We start from the raw sequence: 18,107 nt of genomic DNA on the forward strand, positions 1-18,107 counted from the left end.
ACTTTTCGACAAAATACGTCAGAAATCCGAAATGTAAATAGTTCCCAAATTTGTCACAGATTGATTGTCTTTATGTCCAGAATATTTGGAATCTCATAATTTATTGGAGCAAAAGAATACAATTTGACTCCCTAAGTCTTAAGAAGAACCTATTTGCATTCTTCTGTGCGTTCTTCTTTGAAGATATCCAAATTTCATTGTCGTATAAAATATCAATTGTCGTACCATAATGTTCAGAGCCATAGTGAGTACCTGTATGTGTAGCCTAGAAATTTTTAAAGTGTGCCTTTTGTCGGAAATTTTTTAATGTGTATCAATTCCCTGTGATAAATGTCAAATTTGATTTGGGTTTTGTGATTATCGCGGTTTCAAATTGAAATATGGAAAACTAATATTATATTTCTAATTTTTATAAATCTTAGTGCACATTGGTGGTTTAAATGCTGTAAATCTGTCGATTAAGTTCATCAGTTGCCTTGCTTATTTATACCACAATCGAGTCTTCACTTCCTGATCCTCAGATAGTCTATTTAAATGCAGCCTAAATATATCCCACCTAATCCGGGTTGGGCAATCGTGAAGTCAGAATTCTTTTTTCGCTGCGATGACAATTTTGACATTCCTGTACAACAGTCTTTTAATATGTTTCATAGCTGTTCATTTATTAGTAGGTGGAGCTGTAAGCATATTATATTTATTCATTTTAATTAAGATTACTTTTGGCTTTAGATTATTTTAGCTTACAGTAGCCGTCGAAATATTAGTCCTAGAAAATGTGGTCTTGTTATGGTGATTTATCATCAAGTTAATGCTCTTGGTTCGATGTATGCCATTAAAAATTAGAATGAAAGCAAGATTATGATGGTGTTTAGAGCATTGAAAAATATAATGCTAATTTCTTTTCTTCCAGCTCACTTTCGGTGCGGGCGTGTACGCCGGGGTGTACTTAAGCCAAAATTATGAGGTATGATATCGTATATGAAATTTTATGAGTGAAACTCTCCGATTAGGTATCAAACTTAATACTATCCCTTTTATAGATTCCAAGAGTTGATGAACCTGTACAGTTATGGGAAAAATTTAAAGCCTATCTAGACCAACATAAAAAAGCGGACAAATAGCCTGTTGAAATTGCTCTTGTGGAATTGAAAATTATCGAAGGGAAACATTCAATTTAGCTAATAGAGTATTAAATGCCATGAATGAAGTGTTCCTGTTGCATAAGACATTTACATTTTAGGGGTTTATTTTCCATTGTCAGTCGTTACTCATTCTCCGCGGGTTTTGTAGAATGAAATTATGTGTAAATTGGTGATTTTTGTTAAAATTGTCTTGTAAAGAAATATTCAAAAGCCTGTTATTGTGAAGATTATTGATGTTAGTGTTATGATATCAATGCACTTGTTTTCATCCTATGGTGAATCAAATGACTGTCACTTTTGAGTTTTAGGTTCTTGTGAAACCTGTTGCAAAATGACATGTGATATTTTTCATGATCACACCTATTGTAAATATGTAAAGTTTTCATACTGTGGTTTATGTATTTATGGTATGCAAGCCATGAGGGAATAAATTTTTGTACTCATTCGTGCTCTCATTTAATTATGATATTTAATCCGTTGCCAGGACATGGTTCAAAATTAAACCATTGAAAATCTATTGCTTGCTTTACGTGCTTAAATCAGCTAACCTAATGGCTGATCTTACCTTGTAGAGGTGGCACCACTTCTCAGCCGAGGAGATCACATCACTTAGCCTGGGACCACTTGCTTACAACATATGCTGTGCTGCAGTAGCGGATACAGAGAAACCCCAAAGGGTGGGGGGGGGGGGCTTAAAAGATATCTTGAGTTATCTTTTATTGTAATGAAAAATAATCAAGTCACAGGCAGAGCTTCAGAAAGTTTTAATTAAAGTGATTATACACGTATACAAGACAATTCCATCTTATGATATAAAAAAGTTACAATTGTAGTTCCGCAATGTTTGGCAATGTAGGTGGCCCCGCAAGGGTCACACCCCCCATCTGTATCCGCCACTGCCGTGCTGTTGCTTTCAATCCTTTATTTAGTGTATTTTATTGTTTCGCAGGGTTGGGTTTTTGCATCCTGCATACGTCATGCCAGTTTGACAGTGAATGCATTGAAAAATATTAGCGTTTTGAAAATTACAGAGCACTTCTTCCTGGGCACTACAGCCTTTTGTCAGCTTTAGCCTCCTTTACATCTTTCCTCCACTCCTCTCTCTTGATGGCCTTCTTTCTCCTAGCAGCCTGGTCTGCAACCACTCCACCTTACCATTTTAGGCGTTGACGTCCTCTTCTTTTTTCATTGGACAATTTTCCTTCCCAAACTCTTGGTCACTCTCTACTCCGGTACTCTAATCAAATGTCCCATCCAATTGAGTCTCTGTGACTTGAAAAATCTCATAATATCTTGGCCATCTATGAGGCTGTAAAATTCTTCATTGTTTTCGAAAAACTCCATTTTCTTGTATGGGTCCAAAACTTTTTCTTAGGATCCTCCTCGCAAAAACTCCGTGCGTGTGCCTCTGCTATTGATAATTTCGAGCATTCACATCCTAACATTAGTGACAATAGACTTATTGAAGTTTTATATATTTTATATTTAGTATTTCTTCTGACCAGTCTACTTTTCAACAGTTTGTGATTTGCAAAGTACATTTTGTTGCCAGGAGAGATTCCATCTTTCATGCTGGTGCTCATTGAGTTATGACAACCACTTCCTCTTCCTCTATTTAAGGCTCTTCAATAGCCTCATCACCCAGTTCCTCTTATGTTCATGCAACTCCTCAATCTCTTGCTCAAACACTTCATCATTTAATGGGTCGCACATACAGAGGCATAGCTAGGAATTAAGGCTGGGGGGGTTTAGGTGCAACTTTTACCGGGGTGTGTGGGGGTATTGAATACCCACCAGGATAAGCGGTAGGTGCAAGATAAATAAATGGTGGATGTTTAAGATAAATGGTTCAAAATGGTGAGTTTTACAGCTTTCTGAGGGATATTTTATCAATCCTTACACTATTATATTTTGGCTTTGGTGCTGGCTTCCGGATGCTGCTTTCCGGAGGCAGCATTTTCCGGAGACAGGATTTTGCGAGACAGGGCCTTTTGCTACAGGCCTTTTGCGCGAAAAACCTTGGATAAGTTCGGAGGAAGTTTGAGGAATTTCTGGGGGGGGAGGGGTACCAGAAATTTTTTTGGGGGGGAAACACTAAAAAATGCCACATCTATACACATAGAAACTAGGTCACTGTGACGTCACGTGGAGTGGCATCACATGGGCGCCAATCTGGCCGTTTTCAAATGAGGATAAATTGGCCACTGCCATTCGACTAAACCGGTATTTCTAAAACCAAATAATTTGTATAGTATGAATACACTAATGGTGGGTAACGAATCGCAATCAATGCCTTTCGTTTTCTTTTATCAAGGAAACTACCCTATTAGCAGTGCCAAGACCCAGCATGAGTGCAAACAAAGGTCTATTGGCACTGTACTAAGAGGGTCCCTAGTGTACACCCCTGCAGCAGCAGGTACGAACTGCCAGAAGTTCTTCCCATCTTCCATCTGCTTCCATTGGCCGCCGAGTGTGATGCCTCCTCTCAGCAGTGCTTAAAGGTGAACCTGGGGGTCACACCTCGTGGAATTTAGTACCCTTGGGGACCCTGCATTCAGAACCAGGGAATGGAGATTCAACTATGCAGCGAGCGTGTTAAGGTAGAACAATCGCAATGAGTTGCAGTTTAGAAGAAGAAATAAAATGAGTTACATAAGCCTTCAGACAAAAAGGTAATAGCGTACCTTAGATTTCATTTTAACTTTCAATTAGAGAAGAGGTGCAACAATATGCATCATACATATTTAATCCAGGATTTTTTTGATGTATACATCTGATGCCAGAATATCAACTGTTCTCCACGTATGAAGAACGCCTTACGATGCTCTTTAAATAAGAAGAATGGTTAATAAAGCATCTATGGCCATGCATCAACAGAAATATAATGATCGAGTTACTTTCAGGAAGGTTTTTAGTTTGTTTTTTACGGTTTAGGATAGAATTGAGTTTGCTCTGAGATATATGGTGAGATTAAAAATTGAATATTTTCCATAAGTATTATACAGATAAGAGGAATGATATGCTGCTATGAAATAACTTAAGTGAAGTACCACATTTTATCTTGACCTTGGCCCTCAACAGCCAGTCGGCAGTTCATGCATCCTCCTTTTCACATTTATTTCATCCTCCAACATGCAGGTGATTCCAGTCTTTTTTATGGACCCACTATCAGCACTTTTACCACTCTCACAATCTCTTAATCTCTATTGCAAACCCATTCCCACCTCCTAGCCCAGAGAAAATTCTTCATCTTGACTGCGTTGCTTCTCCAACAGATGAACCCTTCTCACCCAATCACAAAATCTCTCCTCCAGTAATATTCACTTTTCTAAGAGTCATTTGTTATACATATTTCAGGCCCACTGCTCTCAATAGCCTTTTATTATATTTCCCATCGTATCCATGTTTTCCTTGCCAATCAAAGAGAGAAATGAGTTGCCCAGCTAATTGATTTAATCTGCTGGTGGAAAACTACCTTGCCACTATGAAGTCAGCTTCTTTGCAATAAATATTGTAAAACAGCATAGTGAGAAGATACCGCACTTTCCATTTATTTGAGTGGTCAACAGTGGGGGATTCAGAGGTGATAGGGGTGCCTGTAGCCACCACCTGAAGCATCCAATTTACACTAGATATAATGATAACTTTCTTTGAACCCCCACTACTGCTGGGAGGTCACCCCTCCACATATCCCAATCCTGGATCCACTACTGGTGGTCAATTTGATATGCTTGTGTATCTTTTGCCGCTATAATTCTTATATCTCCTCCCCTCTTTCTCTGAATATGTACAAACACCAACCAGATGGCAGTGAACCTTACCCAAGGCACCCACAAGTGCTCTCAGAATACTTCATTTCCCAGAGGACAAACCATTTGCCTCAATGGGGATTTTAATTCTGATTTCTAAATCATGAATTAGCTGCTCTAAACACTGACATCATAGAAGCTTTTCATCCACTTCTCTCATTACTAACTTACATTCCACTGACACCAATAATCATCCGTTGAACCTGGCATTTCTTTTCAGTAAGGCATGGGCAGAAAATATTTTTGGTGACGATGTTCGTGTAAAGGCAGGTTACTGTTAAGACTGCATCCCCCCTGGGGGGGGGGGGGTTAAGTTGCAAAAGCCTTACTTGTCAATGTTATTCCTAGGGGTATTTCCCCTATCTTACCCAATTACCTCCCACGTGTACATGAAATTTTTATTTTCCAGTTCATTTTCTGATTTATAAGTATCTAAATCATATTCTATACCATGACTCCCACTAAACCCACAGTAAATTCACTGTTTAGTAGGATAGTACTTACTGTGGGCATGAGAACATCACAAACACATACTTCCTTGCCTTGAAATTCAATCAAGGGAAGATTTCAATTTAAGAGTCAGAACGCTGAACCCAGGTTATTAGTTCAACCAGTAGTGCATCACTTGAAAGCCCTCCAATAGGCACCTCCCTTCAAAAACCCTCCACCCACCCTCATTACATTCCATGCCTCTGGACATGCTTACTTGCCTACCCAAATATCGAGATAGCACATTGCAACTTTCGAGTGTCCACACTAGATTGCCTCGTCTTCACGAATTATTACAGAAAATCACTTATTTATTCGAACTGTCATTTATATCACAACCTGCCAGGGTCAACCATCCAATAAGCCCATTTAGTCCCAATAATACTTACATAAGTCAATAATAGTAGGCACGTATCACTCCTAAAGAATCAAATCTTTAATACTGCACAATCTGGGAAGACGGGAGAATTAGGCGGGAAATTTAGCATTGAACTTTAGAAAGTTATACAATAACAGTGTGTATTCTAAAATCAAACAAAATACAGGCCTTTACAGAGAACTGATAACAAGATGCGCAATACACATAATAAACATTAAAATGATATTATAACCAAATCATTGGATAAATAGTAAAATAGGGTACACAGACAAGGCAATACAGCCACGATCAGAAAGACACCACGCTGGACACGATGCACAACCGGTAAATGCACCTTCTCCAACACTTACAATGAGGAAATGAAAGGGAATGTCTCCCGATTTCAAATGGTTACCTCTTCCAGTACGAGGACACTTACAACTCAGGTAAACACAACGCCCCCACCAGAAAACTCAACCCGCGCCTGCGGCTCCACAAAAGCAAGCCAATCAGACGCATGTGACGGTAACAATCCCATAGATTGACACTTGTATAACGCCAATGCGACATTAAGGAGGTTTCCCAAGAAATAGACGAATTTCTGTCCAGCTGCATGACTCCCTTCAATCATCTTGAATGCTGCCAAAACGAAGTTTCAATAAAAAATATGATCGACTTCACTTATTTGACATCAAGTTGTACGGTACTTACTATTTTGCATGGTGAAAAGCGCCTTGACAGGCCTGATTATCAACATCCCCACCATCATGATAGGGAAAATGGAGATGGAATTTCCAGCCATGTACATAATAAATAAGTTCATTGGAACCTAAATGATAAAATGGATTAGAACAAGGTAAGCAAAGCCGACAAATACCAATCTAAGTTAGACCTACCTGCTTCAAAGGACCCAGCGCCAAGTCCCATGATTTTTTTATGATAAGGTGATTGGGATCCGACTCGCGAGAAGTTTCGGTGTGGACTTGACCGACCGACGGATTATATCCAGGTGGAGATGCAAGATCTGAGTTCCTATCCTGTTTCCCCCTGTAAAGTTAATGGCATTGATTATAAACCAACGGCTTATGGACAGAGAAAAATGTAATTTGAGGCTTATGGTAATCTCTAAAAATTGACTTCCATTCAATGAACCTCACCTCGATCCAAAATCAAGGGCCCACTTGTATTTCTTTTGACTTGACCGGACAGCAGCCATGATTCTGTTAAATCGCTCGGAAATTGCATCGAGATAATCGAGAATTCACTGACAGGTCGATTGACTGGCGATCGAGCTACTGGAGTCGGTCGATCGATCGAAACTACCAGGGCGCGGGGAGTTCAAGTTTCAAAAAGGTTATAGCAAGTTTTTCAATGCCCAGGAACATCTTCATCTTTCAAACTTTTTGTGATTGCTATCCTTGATTATGGGTCTCCAATGATAAGAATTAAAAAGTCATACGCCGCTTTTCCTCTGGAAAATTACCTTCTTTCAATCTGTTCCTCTACTCTTATGTGTACCTTGATTTTCTGTAGCCTCGTTTACACATTGAATTGAACGGCTATAGTAGTCGGCTGTAACCCTCATGTATGTGGACAGTGACTCTTATTCACTATCATGACACTAATCGGTGCACAGCATTTCACAGTTGCTGTCCATGTATTCAAATTTCATGCATTCAACTTTGGACATGTAAACCAGGCTTACCTAATGCATAAGCATTCCTGGGTACTAATGTACATTTAAAGAATAGAATCAACGGTTTTAATGATAAATTATTTCATTTGGTTACTAGATAAGTAAAGTAAATTTTTATTATGAATATCTCACAAGATTACAAATTCAGCTCATTATAAATACTTACCCCTCCAAAAGTATTTTTAATTTTATTCCAAAGGGTTAAATGCCATATTTCCTGCAAACATGGAGGAATGATATATATTTGTAATGCACCAACGTGTATGAATTTCACATAGCACATGAATGCACAATCTCTCAGGAAGCATGATCTCTCTGGCAAAACTTAAAAAATGAATCAAGGCACGCGGGTGATAAAAAGACACGTGGTGCAAGGCAAACTGTAGCATTTGTAAGTATTAAAAGAATATAGAGATGGCACTTTTCTACAGGTTCAATGTGGATATATCGCCAATGAGTATAGACTTTTAAATAAAAAACAATGACGTTGCCATAAAAAATCTTTGTGCCCTTGTGCCACCCCCACTCAAACCAGGAAGTGGTGCTAAAGTCAGTTCATTGGCGATATATCCTACAAAATCGCCAAGCATATCCCTAATAACAAACTCTGAACTTGCTTTTATAATCCAATCACCTTGGGAAAGCTGCTTTGCTGCACTAAAGATAGAATTCCACACCTTAAACAATCAGGGGTTCATAGATTAAAGCGCAAGGACTGTAATAATTAAAGTGTACGTCGGTCAGATGGGCAGTAGCTTCATACATGCGTGAAGGAGCACAGAAAATGCTGGGGGAAAGGAGATACCACCTCTCTCGTGGCAAAACATCTCATCGAAGATAAACATTATTGTGATTTTGACCCGGAGATCGTCCACGTGGAGACCCTAGTAGAAAAAAGTGTGTTCATTCAGTGTTCTTTTTATGTTCATTTAATGTTCAAATTGTGTTCCTTCTATGTTCACCGAATGTTCACTTTATGTTCTTTTTATGTGTTTTGTGACAGAAAGAACATAAAAAGAACACAAAATGAACACTCGTCTGTGAACATAAAAAGAACATAATTTGAACACAAAATGAACACTTTTTTGAGCATAAAAAGAACACAAAATGAACATAAAAAGAACATTTTGTTGAACAACAAAGAAAAAGCTTTCACGGAAGTCTCATCATTACCATGAACACTTTCACATCTTTGGGAATCAGATGTCAGTGTTTGGATAAGTTTCAAAGCATTATATTACCAGCTTTTTTTGTTAGAAACGAACTTATTGGTAGAAGCCAAATGCTCAGGCCTTATCCCTGTTTAGTATGCAATAAAGTACATATTGAGAGTGTTTTCAGGTGTTCCTTGATTGCATTCTCGGATCGTTCAATGTCCATTTTTTGATGATATGCCTTCATTTTGGGATAATTTTCCCGGAAATTCATTATTTTAAATTTCTAGAAATATAATGGAAAACTGCAAAAAAATACAGTTTTGTGGATTTCAAGATGGCGAAATTCAAACTCATTTTTGGTAGACAAAGTCTCCAAAATCATCTGTATTACTTGTGTCATGTAAAGCTACTTGTCATGACACATGAACTGCAGTTATCCACAATCACCTCCAAGGAATGAGAATTTTTATACTGGTTTATTTTAAAGAACAACAAAGAAAAATGTTCATTTTGTGTTCAACATAGTGAACATAAAATGAACATATAAAAAAATGTTCAATTTGTGTTCACCATGGTGAACATAAAATGAACACAAAGTGAACATAAAATGAACGCATAAAAAAATGTTCACATTGTGTTCACCATGGTGAACATAAAATGAACTCAAAGGGAACATAAAATGAACATAAAGAAAAATGTTCAATTTGTGTTCACCATGGTGAACATAAAATGAACACAAAGTGAACATAAAATGAACGCATAAAAAAATGTTCATATTGTGTTCACCATGGTGAACATAAAATGAACTCAAAGGGAACACAAAATTAACATAAAGAAAAATGTTCATTTTGTGTTCACTGAGATGAACATAAAAAGAACATAAATTGAACATCAAAAGAACACACCAAGAAATTGGTGAACATAAAAGAACACCAAAAGAACATCAAAAGAACACTTGAACACTGAATGAACATATAAAGAACACCAAAAGAACACAATTTTTTCTACTAGGGGAGAAAGGCCGAAGAGTGGACACTTAGAAAAACCTGGAAATTGTGCAAGGAGCCATTTATCTTATGAACGAACAAATATTTTTTGGACATTCCCCACTCCTTGCCATACCTTTGCCAAAGCGCACCACCCAATGACGCATACCTCTCCTAAACTTCCCCTTCCACCCATCCGTTCTGTATTAATACAGCTCCGTGAACAACTAATCCTTTTTATACATGATAATTACATTACGGTCCAAATGCGTCATTCTCTCAATAAACGTGTGGAAAAGTGCCATCTCTATATTCTTTTAATACTCGCAGGATCTCATTCCGCTACATTTCGCCAGCATTTGTTACTTTTATGCAAACTGTAGCATAGCAATGAACAACCTTTTAACAACTGTCCCAATTGAAAATCACTAAATACAGAGGAGTGTACATGGTTGCATGTAAACCACTGCAGTAATTAAGCAAATGCATAGTCACAATGGAGAAAAAAAATCATCAGCCTTTAAATGTTTAATCATCTTTTAAATTAGTTTCACCCTGCCTTAAGGAATTCATATTTTTGAAAAGCAAAAAGATACATGCAATCAACAGAATGTATCAACCAAGCACAGAAGCAGAAACTTCTTTCTTTTATGCGAGTGTAGGAAGCATTCCCAAAACAGATAAATTCCCTAAAATCATTCTCCACAAAATACTCATTATTTATGTGGCTGAACGGGTGTGGCTACAGCTAGTGGGAGTGAGATACACATGACTTCCCCTTTGCTGAACAGAAGACAGGAGGTGTGGCTTAGCACTTTGGATACTCAGTGTTAATGTTGTGAACAGCTGGCAGGGTTGCCAAATCTTGTGACTGTCCAATTATTGGGTCTCTGCAAAGGAATAATCCTGAATCCCCTGCCAGATTGTATGACATAATGTCTTGGCACCAGTGGCAGATCCAGAATAGGGACAAGGGGGGGCTAACCTACCAGTAGTAGTGGGGGGTCCGAAAAAATTACACTTCTATCTAGTGTAAATTGGATACCCAAGGGGGGGCTATGGCCTTCTAAATACCCCCCCCCCCCCCAATTGATCCACCACTGCTTGGCACCACGGGCTCAAATTACCCATGACTTGCATGTTTTTGTTGACAGAAATAGTACAGTTCTGTGTACATTTTGAAACGTTAATGGAAATAAAACTTTGTGAGGCTCACTTTTCTTTAATAATAGGCACGACCTGTGTTTCGTACCTTGGTTACATCGTCAGGTAACCAAGGCATCTCAGGCAACCAAGTTACGAAACCCGGGTTGTGCCCATAATTAAATTATAGTGTACCTTACAGTTTTAATTCTCTATTTCCAATATGGAGAGGTTTCACGAAGTTTAGCCTGAAGTTATCAGTTATATTTTTGAAACGTTAAGTTTGCTATGGCTCTCTCTCTCTCTCTGGGTACTCCATCAGTTAAGCCCACCAAGAGAATCCAGGCTCTCACCAAAGGCATCCTCACCCACTTGCTGGAGCTTTACCAGGTCGGTTGTAAATATAAATTCAACCTCGTACAGCATTAGTTAAGAAAATTATCTTCATTCAATATAAAGAAAAAATTTATTGAGGTATAGGTAATTAAAGGGCACTACATCACAACTGAGTAGCTGCATTGAACATGTAAAGAATGGTGAAATTTAAAAAAATCATGTATTGTTAACAGTTTTATACATTCATCTGATTTGTACAACAAAATTGCTGAAATGCAAGCAATTCTTGCTAAATGCAGACACATCTACTGAATGGCCCAAGAAAAGGAGAGGAAAATATAACAAACTGATTGCAACTCAGTTCAGTCCTTTATAGTGAGATGAACCACCAGGATATCTTGACCACTACTCCATTTGCACTGATGCCTCCACTGACAAGGAGTTCAAACTCCAGCCACGCACTTACTCTCCAACCAGTCCTACAAAACGTTTACAGCTGCGGCAATGACAGTAATGTATTTTGTCCAGGGGGTAAGTAGACGACTTGCCGTGATCTTGATAACTGGTAGGCAATGTCTTCTGCAGCCTCTATTTTACGGAGTTCAACTAGACCTTCCCCTACCTCACCAAATGATATTGCGAGGAGAGTGGCAGCTTGAGCATCTCCTTCAGCAGTTATCACAGCCGCTTTCTTCTGCTGCTCAGCCTATAGAGATAAGACATGAAAAAATTTAAGTCTCAGTCTCTTAGAACTGCTAGCATGTAATACCAAGGAGAGAAAAAATTAAAAAAAGCCAAAACTACCTCATAAAAACTGGATTATGGTGCCAAGAGGACCCATTTATTTATGCTAAAGATCAATATAAAATTACCTAATTGACAACAAATTTTATGCTTTAATCGATTGAAAAATATTATTAATGAAACAACAAACTAATTTATCTTCGAACGTAATACAGCAGGTTAATCTTTCACATATTTTTCATTTATATCCAATAGGGTAGTAGCCATGTGTTTAGTCTGCCAAACTTCAGTCCAGTGTGTCATTAGGTTAGTTTCCTTCATCAAAGAAAACGAAAGGCATTGCGATTCGTTACCCACCATTAGTGTATTCATAATACATATATGAATTGTTTGGTTTTAGAAATCCCAGTTATAAAATGTTAATGGTCAATTTTAACCTCATTTGAAAAAGGCCAGATTGGTGCCCATGTGGTGCCACTCCACGTGCCATCACAGGGACCTAGATGCTATATGAGTAGTCAGGAATTTTACATCGTCTGAGAATACCAAGGCATGCATGAGGCACAGAGCTCAGGGAAACCTCTTCACAATCACTTATTAAAATTGTCTATGGTCGGAAAGTTTCCTTCATTTGATAGGGTATTAATAATCCTTATTTAAGCCAAGAGCTACCTGCTAGCAGGGTACTCTGCTACCTGCTAGAAGCTTGCATCGTAGCAGCGCTCATAGCCTTGCACCAAGGTGGCCTCACACAGCAGCAGCCGGAACCAGAATGACATCACACAGGCTTTTCCCAGCACTTATACTTAAGCCGTCACGTTTTCATGCATTTGAAAATTTTCACTTTTCATTTAATCGCAAAAAATATATATCGGAATTTAAAAATCTAAAAGCGTGAAATATGTATGTACTGTATGTATGTACTTCTCAAGATTGAGCACCAGCTTTGCATATCCTCACTGTCAGTCGTGGACACAAAAATATTACCACCCAGGAGTCGATAAGTTTCTAAATCCCTAATTGGCGATGCCTCTGCAACAGAAAGCAACAAACCCTCTGCATTTGGAGGAAGGGCCTTTTATCTAGTGGGGTCAAAAAGGAGTACGCAGCTCATTGCAGAATGGAGTTTGATCAGCAAAGTGATATTGCCTGGAATGCTTCAATGCCATTGCCCAATCCAAGTCGATTCGGAACTTAGAAAACTTTTCGGCTCCTGGGTGGTAAGATTTTTGTGTCCAAGACTATAAAACTTTCCCCATTCCAAGTACTGAAACCACTGTTTTATAATATACATGGCCTCATCATTGTCCTTCCACCAAAATACTCCTTCACTTTCGAAAATTAAGGACCAGTGGGTAAGTCATAAAATCCCACTGCAATAGCATGAGTAGATACAGAGTAACCCAGGAGATGTGGGGACTGGTTTGCCATGAAGGAGCAGAACACCATGAGTCTACTTTTGAATTTTACATTTCTTTTGATTCTCTAGCATCTGTCCTGATATTTTAGGAAATGAGGGCAATTCATATTTCCAACAAAAAACTATACCCAAAGACAGATTCCATGAATTTTCCAATCAGACGACTGAAGTTTAAATTTCAGGCTGATAGAGATTATGCATGCAAATAATCCCTTCTTTAGCTAATGGTATGTACAGTTACCCCCTCCCCTGATTAGAATATCTGAAAAATTAATGGCTATCAACTAACTCAGATCTGTCAGTTCCCACGAGCCAGCAACAGATACTAGCTACCAATTTTTATGATAAGTGAGGAACCAAATTAATAAGCCAACCTCACACCAGCTTGGGGAGAAATGGAGGACACAGTGGTTGACAAGTTAGGCTACTGTCACACCATTATGTAACTGACCAAGGCATTTGTTGGGTTATAGTGATAATCCTTCCTAATTGATGCAAGACTTAACATTTTTTTATCTTTGTCCCACAATGCATTTGTACTCCCTGAACAATCCTCATACTCTGGTGGATCACAGGACAAAACTCAAAAGAAGAGCATGGCACTGATGATAGCATAAACATTACCTTCTCCACAAGGAATCTCGCCCGTTCTGCATCCTGTTGAGCAACCTGCTTCAACTCAACAGCTTGGGTGAATTCTTTTCCAAATGTTAAATGGGTCTGAAAAAAAGTTATAGCATATTTTATTTTAACTCTTTTATGCATACATTTGTATTTCAGCATGGTCGTTCTTTCCTTAATGTACTTACAATTGAGATATCATCTAATATAACACCAAACTGGGAGGCACGTTCCGTGAGGTCCTCACTAACTTTCTGAGATACAATTTCTCGCTGAGTGATAAGCTCTCCAGCATCGAATTGTGCCTAAAAATGGGAAAAAAATCAAATAGATGTTTCTATTGGTAGTGCATCATGAGCAAATGAAAAAATATGGCAGTCCTTATTCAAGAATTATACAGAAAACTTTTGGGCTTTATCACTGGAATAATTTTAAGATGGTCTAAACATTTCCTACTGAGACTTATTGCTTTGAAAACTAACCCACATTGGGTCATTGAAAAAATTACAATATCAGTTAAGAAATACCAGAAACAGCAATATTAAGACCATATCCAAAATTTATCCTAAATATTTTATCATGTTGATGACTCACCACAAGTTGGAAAGACAAATGAAACGATTCAAACAAAGAGAGAAGCTAGACATAGTCCCAAGTTGTATTGATTCAACCTAGAGCTACATGTCTTGCCTCTTCTTTAAGACTTACAGACATTGAAAGAATGTGAAAGGGGGGGAATTAGGTTTATCACCAAGGCAGAAGACAAAATTATCAAAATAACTTTAAAAAATTAATAATCAGTAAATTTTCACATTCAGGTGGTGTTACAACCACATACAGAAAATGGAAAAGTAAATACAAGTCTTGAGACATGAATAAAAGCCACTGTTGTCACAGAAGAAAAAAACCTAACATCCATAACCATGGGTTTAAATTTTCTGAGGCTTTTAGAGACAATGAAGAACTCCATAAACCATACATGCTAACCGATAAAATTATAAAACAGAACCTAAAACATCGTCATCCTATCAATTCTTTAATTCATAAGTATCTACCAATTGATAAAAGTTGATTGACAACAATTGACAAATTGACACCCCTAGTTTGGCCATTCCTCAGGCTCGTCAGAATACATGAAAAAATTCACCAAGTAACCACCCAACTTTCATGCATTTATACATTAACTTATATGTGTTAATGCACAATTTAACAATGCCTTTAGTTATAAAAAAAATACCAGCTCATTTGACACATGACTAAAACCTTGTTTAACACCACTCCAAACATGACAATACTTACCACAACAGCCTTCAATACTTCAGTGGTGATAGATGGCAAAACTCTCTCATCATAGTCAACACCCAAAATTGTGTATATTCTTGGCAACTGATCAGGGATGGGCCGGAACAAAATACGAAGCGTAATGTTAACGTTTTGCAAATCTGAAAATTTGATAAAATAAAAAAACATTAGAAAGAAATCAAATTAGAAAATTCAAAGAAAAGATTACAGGGATTGTGAAAGCATCTGTAAAAAGGTAAGATGAAATGAAACATTTGAGGAAAGTGTGAAATGATGAAGCATGGAATTTACATTCATCAAAACGTTCCCTCACATCACGCCTAACGGGATATCATACATCGAGACTTCAAATGGTGGCACACTGCCAGTAATGGGGATTTTTTTTGCGGTTTCTCTGGTGATTACATAACGCTTAATAGCATATACCTCCATGATTTATTTAATTTCCACCTCTAACAACATTAATTCACGCGCATTCCCGGAGTTCAAGAGAAAGTAAAGGAGGGATGTTCTACACACGATACTCATCCCTATAGTTAACTATTTTCGCCACAATGAAGGCAAAAGCAAATAAATTAAAATAAAACATGTGACGAGAAAATGATCAATAAAAAGCGACGTGGTTTAATGCTAACTTGTCAGAATAATTAGGTATTCAAAAGAATCAATGTAATCCGCACTAATTTGAAAATCATAAAGATCAGTTAACCGACTCACATACCTTTACTTCCCGTGATGACAGGAACGTTCCGGGGTCGCGACCGAATGTCAAAAATTATAGGCCTCTGAATCCAAGGAACGAAAAAGTGAGTGCCTTCGCCAACAACAACATTCTTCACTCCGGCAAAGCGATCGAATATTACTGCTCTATGGCCTCCGTCAACTGCAAGTACAATAAGTTAGAGACCGCAAAAACTTTGAAGTTATGAAAATAATTTCTCATTGAATTACCATTGTATAGAGCTGAGTTCACCACACCACCAACGATAGCAACTCCAAGGCCCAATTGGCCGATTCTGCTAAAAAATTGTGCAGCCATGTCGCCGAATTACCTATTGAAGAGTAAACTGCCATCAAAATGCAGAACTAATCAGCAAGCAAACACAAATACACAGCTTGCTGCGAAACTTTTATAAGTGATGAGAATAAAAATGGATTATAAACATAAATCATAATCAATCTATTACGAGGAAGCCGACGGACTTGCATCATGTCCCTCGTGGGACGCTACATTAATAAGAGAAGATATACATACAGAAATACAGACGAAGCAGTAAGTAATAATCATACTTATTGTACAAATACAAAGAGTTTGAGGCTTATATTCAGGGTAAAAGACTTACAGCTTTATTTCACGTCTTGCAGACTACAAACGACCCAAAATTCAACGAAGGACCATGAAACCATGAATTAAAAAACAATAGACGGTTCAGCACATCGCGAAGCGCAAGTCACGTTAAGATAAGCAAGTACCAACCTTACCACATCTCTTGAAATAGAATTAGATGTCTAATGCTCGAGCGACTGCCAATCATTGCTATTTTAAAGTGTTTTAATATTACTATACTCCAAATTTTGCCTAGGAGACTCCTTACGTCATGAGAGGTAGATAGTATACATCCTTAACCATCGCCAACATATGAAACTTTATTTACAGTGCCAATATATTTTATGACTGTTTCTTCGAATCTGAGGGATAAAACGGTATATTTCAGGTTAGAAATCGAAATAGAAGCCATTTATGAGACCAGACAATTTTTTTCTAATCCAGTTTCACATTAACTGCCAAATAATTAATTCGTCATAAACATGGAAGAAGGAGGCCCCCTCCTTCTTCCATGTCGGCATTCTTTACTATCAAATCCAAACCATGGAAGACGATTGCCCAAACCATCTCCACATATTTTTTGTCGGAAAATATATTTTTTAAAGCATGGTACTTACCAAAGTGACAGTGCTGAATTTTCCTATGGCTAGTAGGTTTCGACAGTATTAGTATACTATACCATGTTTTTAAGTGGAAAAGGTTTTTTTTTGGTCGTGCCCCTATCGAAAAGAGAATCCCAGCATCAGGGGCGCAGCTGGGAATTACGGCTGGGGAGGGAGGGGGGGGGGGGTTCGGGTGCAAGTATAAATACCGGGGTGTGTGGGGGTATGGAATACTCACCAGGGTAAGTGTTGGATAAAGGAAAGTACTGAGGTATCCGCACCGTCAGGAAGATAAAAGTACCGCAGAGCACAACTATCCCTCCTAGGCCAAGCATGGGTGATGCTGGGCAGTGGCGCAGCGAGGGGTGGTTTTTGGGGGATAACCCCCCCCCCCCCCCCCAGAGCTCAGAGAAATTTCAAGTTTAATCCATTTTACTTATTTGGATAGATATTACTAATAGAATAGTGTAAGGATTTATAAAATATCCCCCAGAAGGCCGTAAACCTCACCATTTTGAACCGTTTATCTTCAAATTCCGCAATTTAATAATCTCGCACCTACCGCTTATCCTGGTGGCTATTCCATACCAAAGTGACAGTGCTGAATTTTCCTATGGCTAGTAGGTTTCGACAACAGTCTGAAAGATTTTAGGACAAAAATGCTTCTTATTTAAATTCTGGGAACTTTTATGAGTCTTGTTCTGGAGCTTTGTCTCAAATTTAAGATTACAGTTTCAATAAATTCATTGCGTAAACCACTAACACTAAGTTATCCCGGTTCCGGCTAGGGGGAGTTTTAGGCGCAAGCGGCGCAAGTAATACTCAGGGGTGTGGGGGTATTGTATACCCGCCAGGGTAGGCAGGAGTTGCGGGGGCCCTCCTCCAGAAAAATTACACTCTACGGTAAAATGGACTCTATACTATAACTCTACTCTAAGTAAAATGGATTAAACTCAAAAATTTCTCTGAGCTCTG

General features: G+C 38.2%; 2 protein-coding genes and 1 long non-coding RNA gene across 3 annotated transcripts; 1 reads left to right on the forward strand and 2 right to left on the reverse strand.

The window, feature by feature from the left end:
- The first annotated feature begins 17 nt into the window (after positions 1–17).
- On the forward strand, positions 18–1,585 carry LOC124156571. Its single transcript, XR_006864347.1, has 3 exons — positions 18–244; positions 911–964; positions 1,041–1,585. It is a non-coding gene; the product is annotated as an uncharacterized LOC124156571 (long non-coding RNA).
- Positions 1,586–5,942: 4,357 nt separating this feature from the next.
- LOC124156569 (ER membrane protein complex subunit 4) lies at positions 5,943–7,054 on the reverse strand. Its single transcript, XM_046531196.1, has 4 exons — positions 6,956–7,054; positions 6,695–6,845; positions 6,510–6,627; positions 5,943–6,437 (listed from the first exon to the last, which is right to left on the reverse strand). Exons 1-4 carry the CDS (start codon positions 7,012–7,014, stop codon positions 6,241–6,243), a joined length of 525 nt encoding a protein of 174 aa, XP_046387152.1. The 5' UTR covers positions 7,015–7,054; the 3' UTR covers positions 5,943–6,240.
- A 4,173-nt stretch (positions 7,055–11,227) lies between these two features.
- Positions 11,228–16,642, reverse strand: LOC124156572 (protein l(2)37Cc). Its single transcript, XM_046531197.1, has 7 exons — positions 16,547–16,642; positions 16,155–16,255; positions 15,925–16,086; positions 15,201–15,343; positions 14,090–14,206; positions 13,905–14,000; positions 11,228–11,822 (listed from the first exon to the last, which is right to left on the reverse strand). Exons 2-7 carry the CDS (start codon positions 16,240–16,242, stop codon positions 11,607–11,609), a joined length of 822 nt encoding a protein of 273 aa, XP_046387153.1. The 5' UTR covers positions 16,243–16,255; positions 16,547–16,642; the 3' UTR covers positions 11,228–11,606.
- Positions 16,643–18,107: the final 1,465 nt, after the last annotated feature.

The sequence above is a fragment of the Ischnura elegans genome, chromosome 3 (assembly GCF_921293095.1).
Source record: "Ischnura elegans chromosome 3, ioIscEleg1.1, whole genome shotgun sequence".
In the NCBI taxonomy this organism is placed as follows: Eukaryota; Metazoa; Arthropoda; class Insecta; order Odonata; family Coenagrionidae; genus Ischnura; species Ischnura elegans.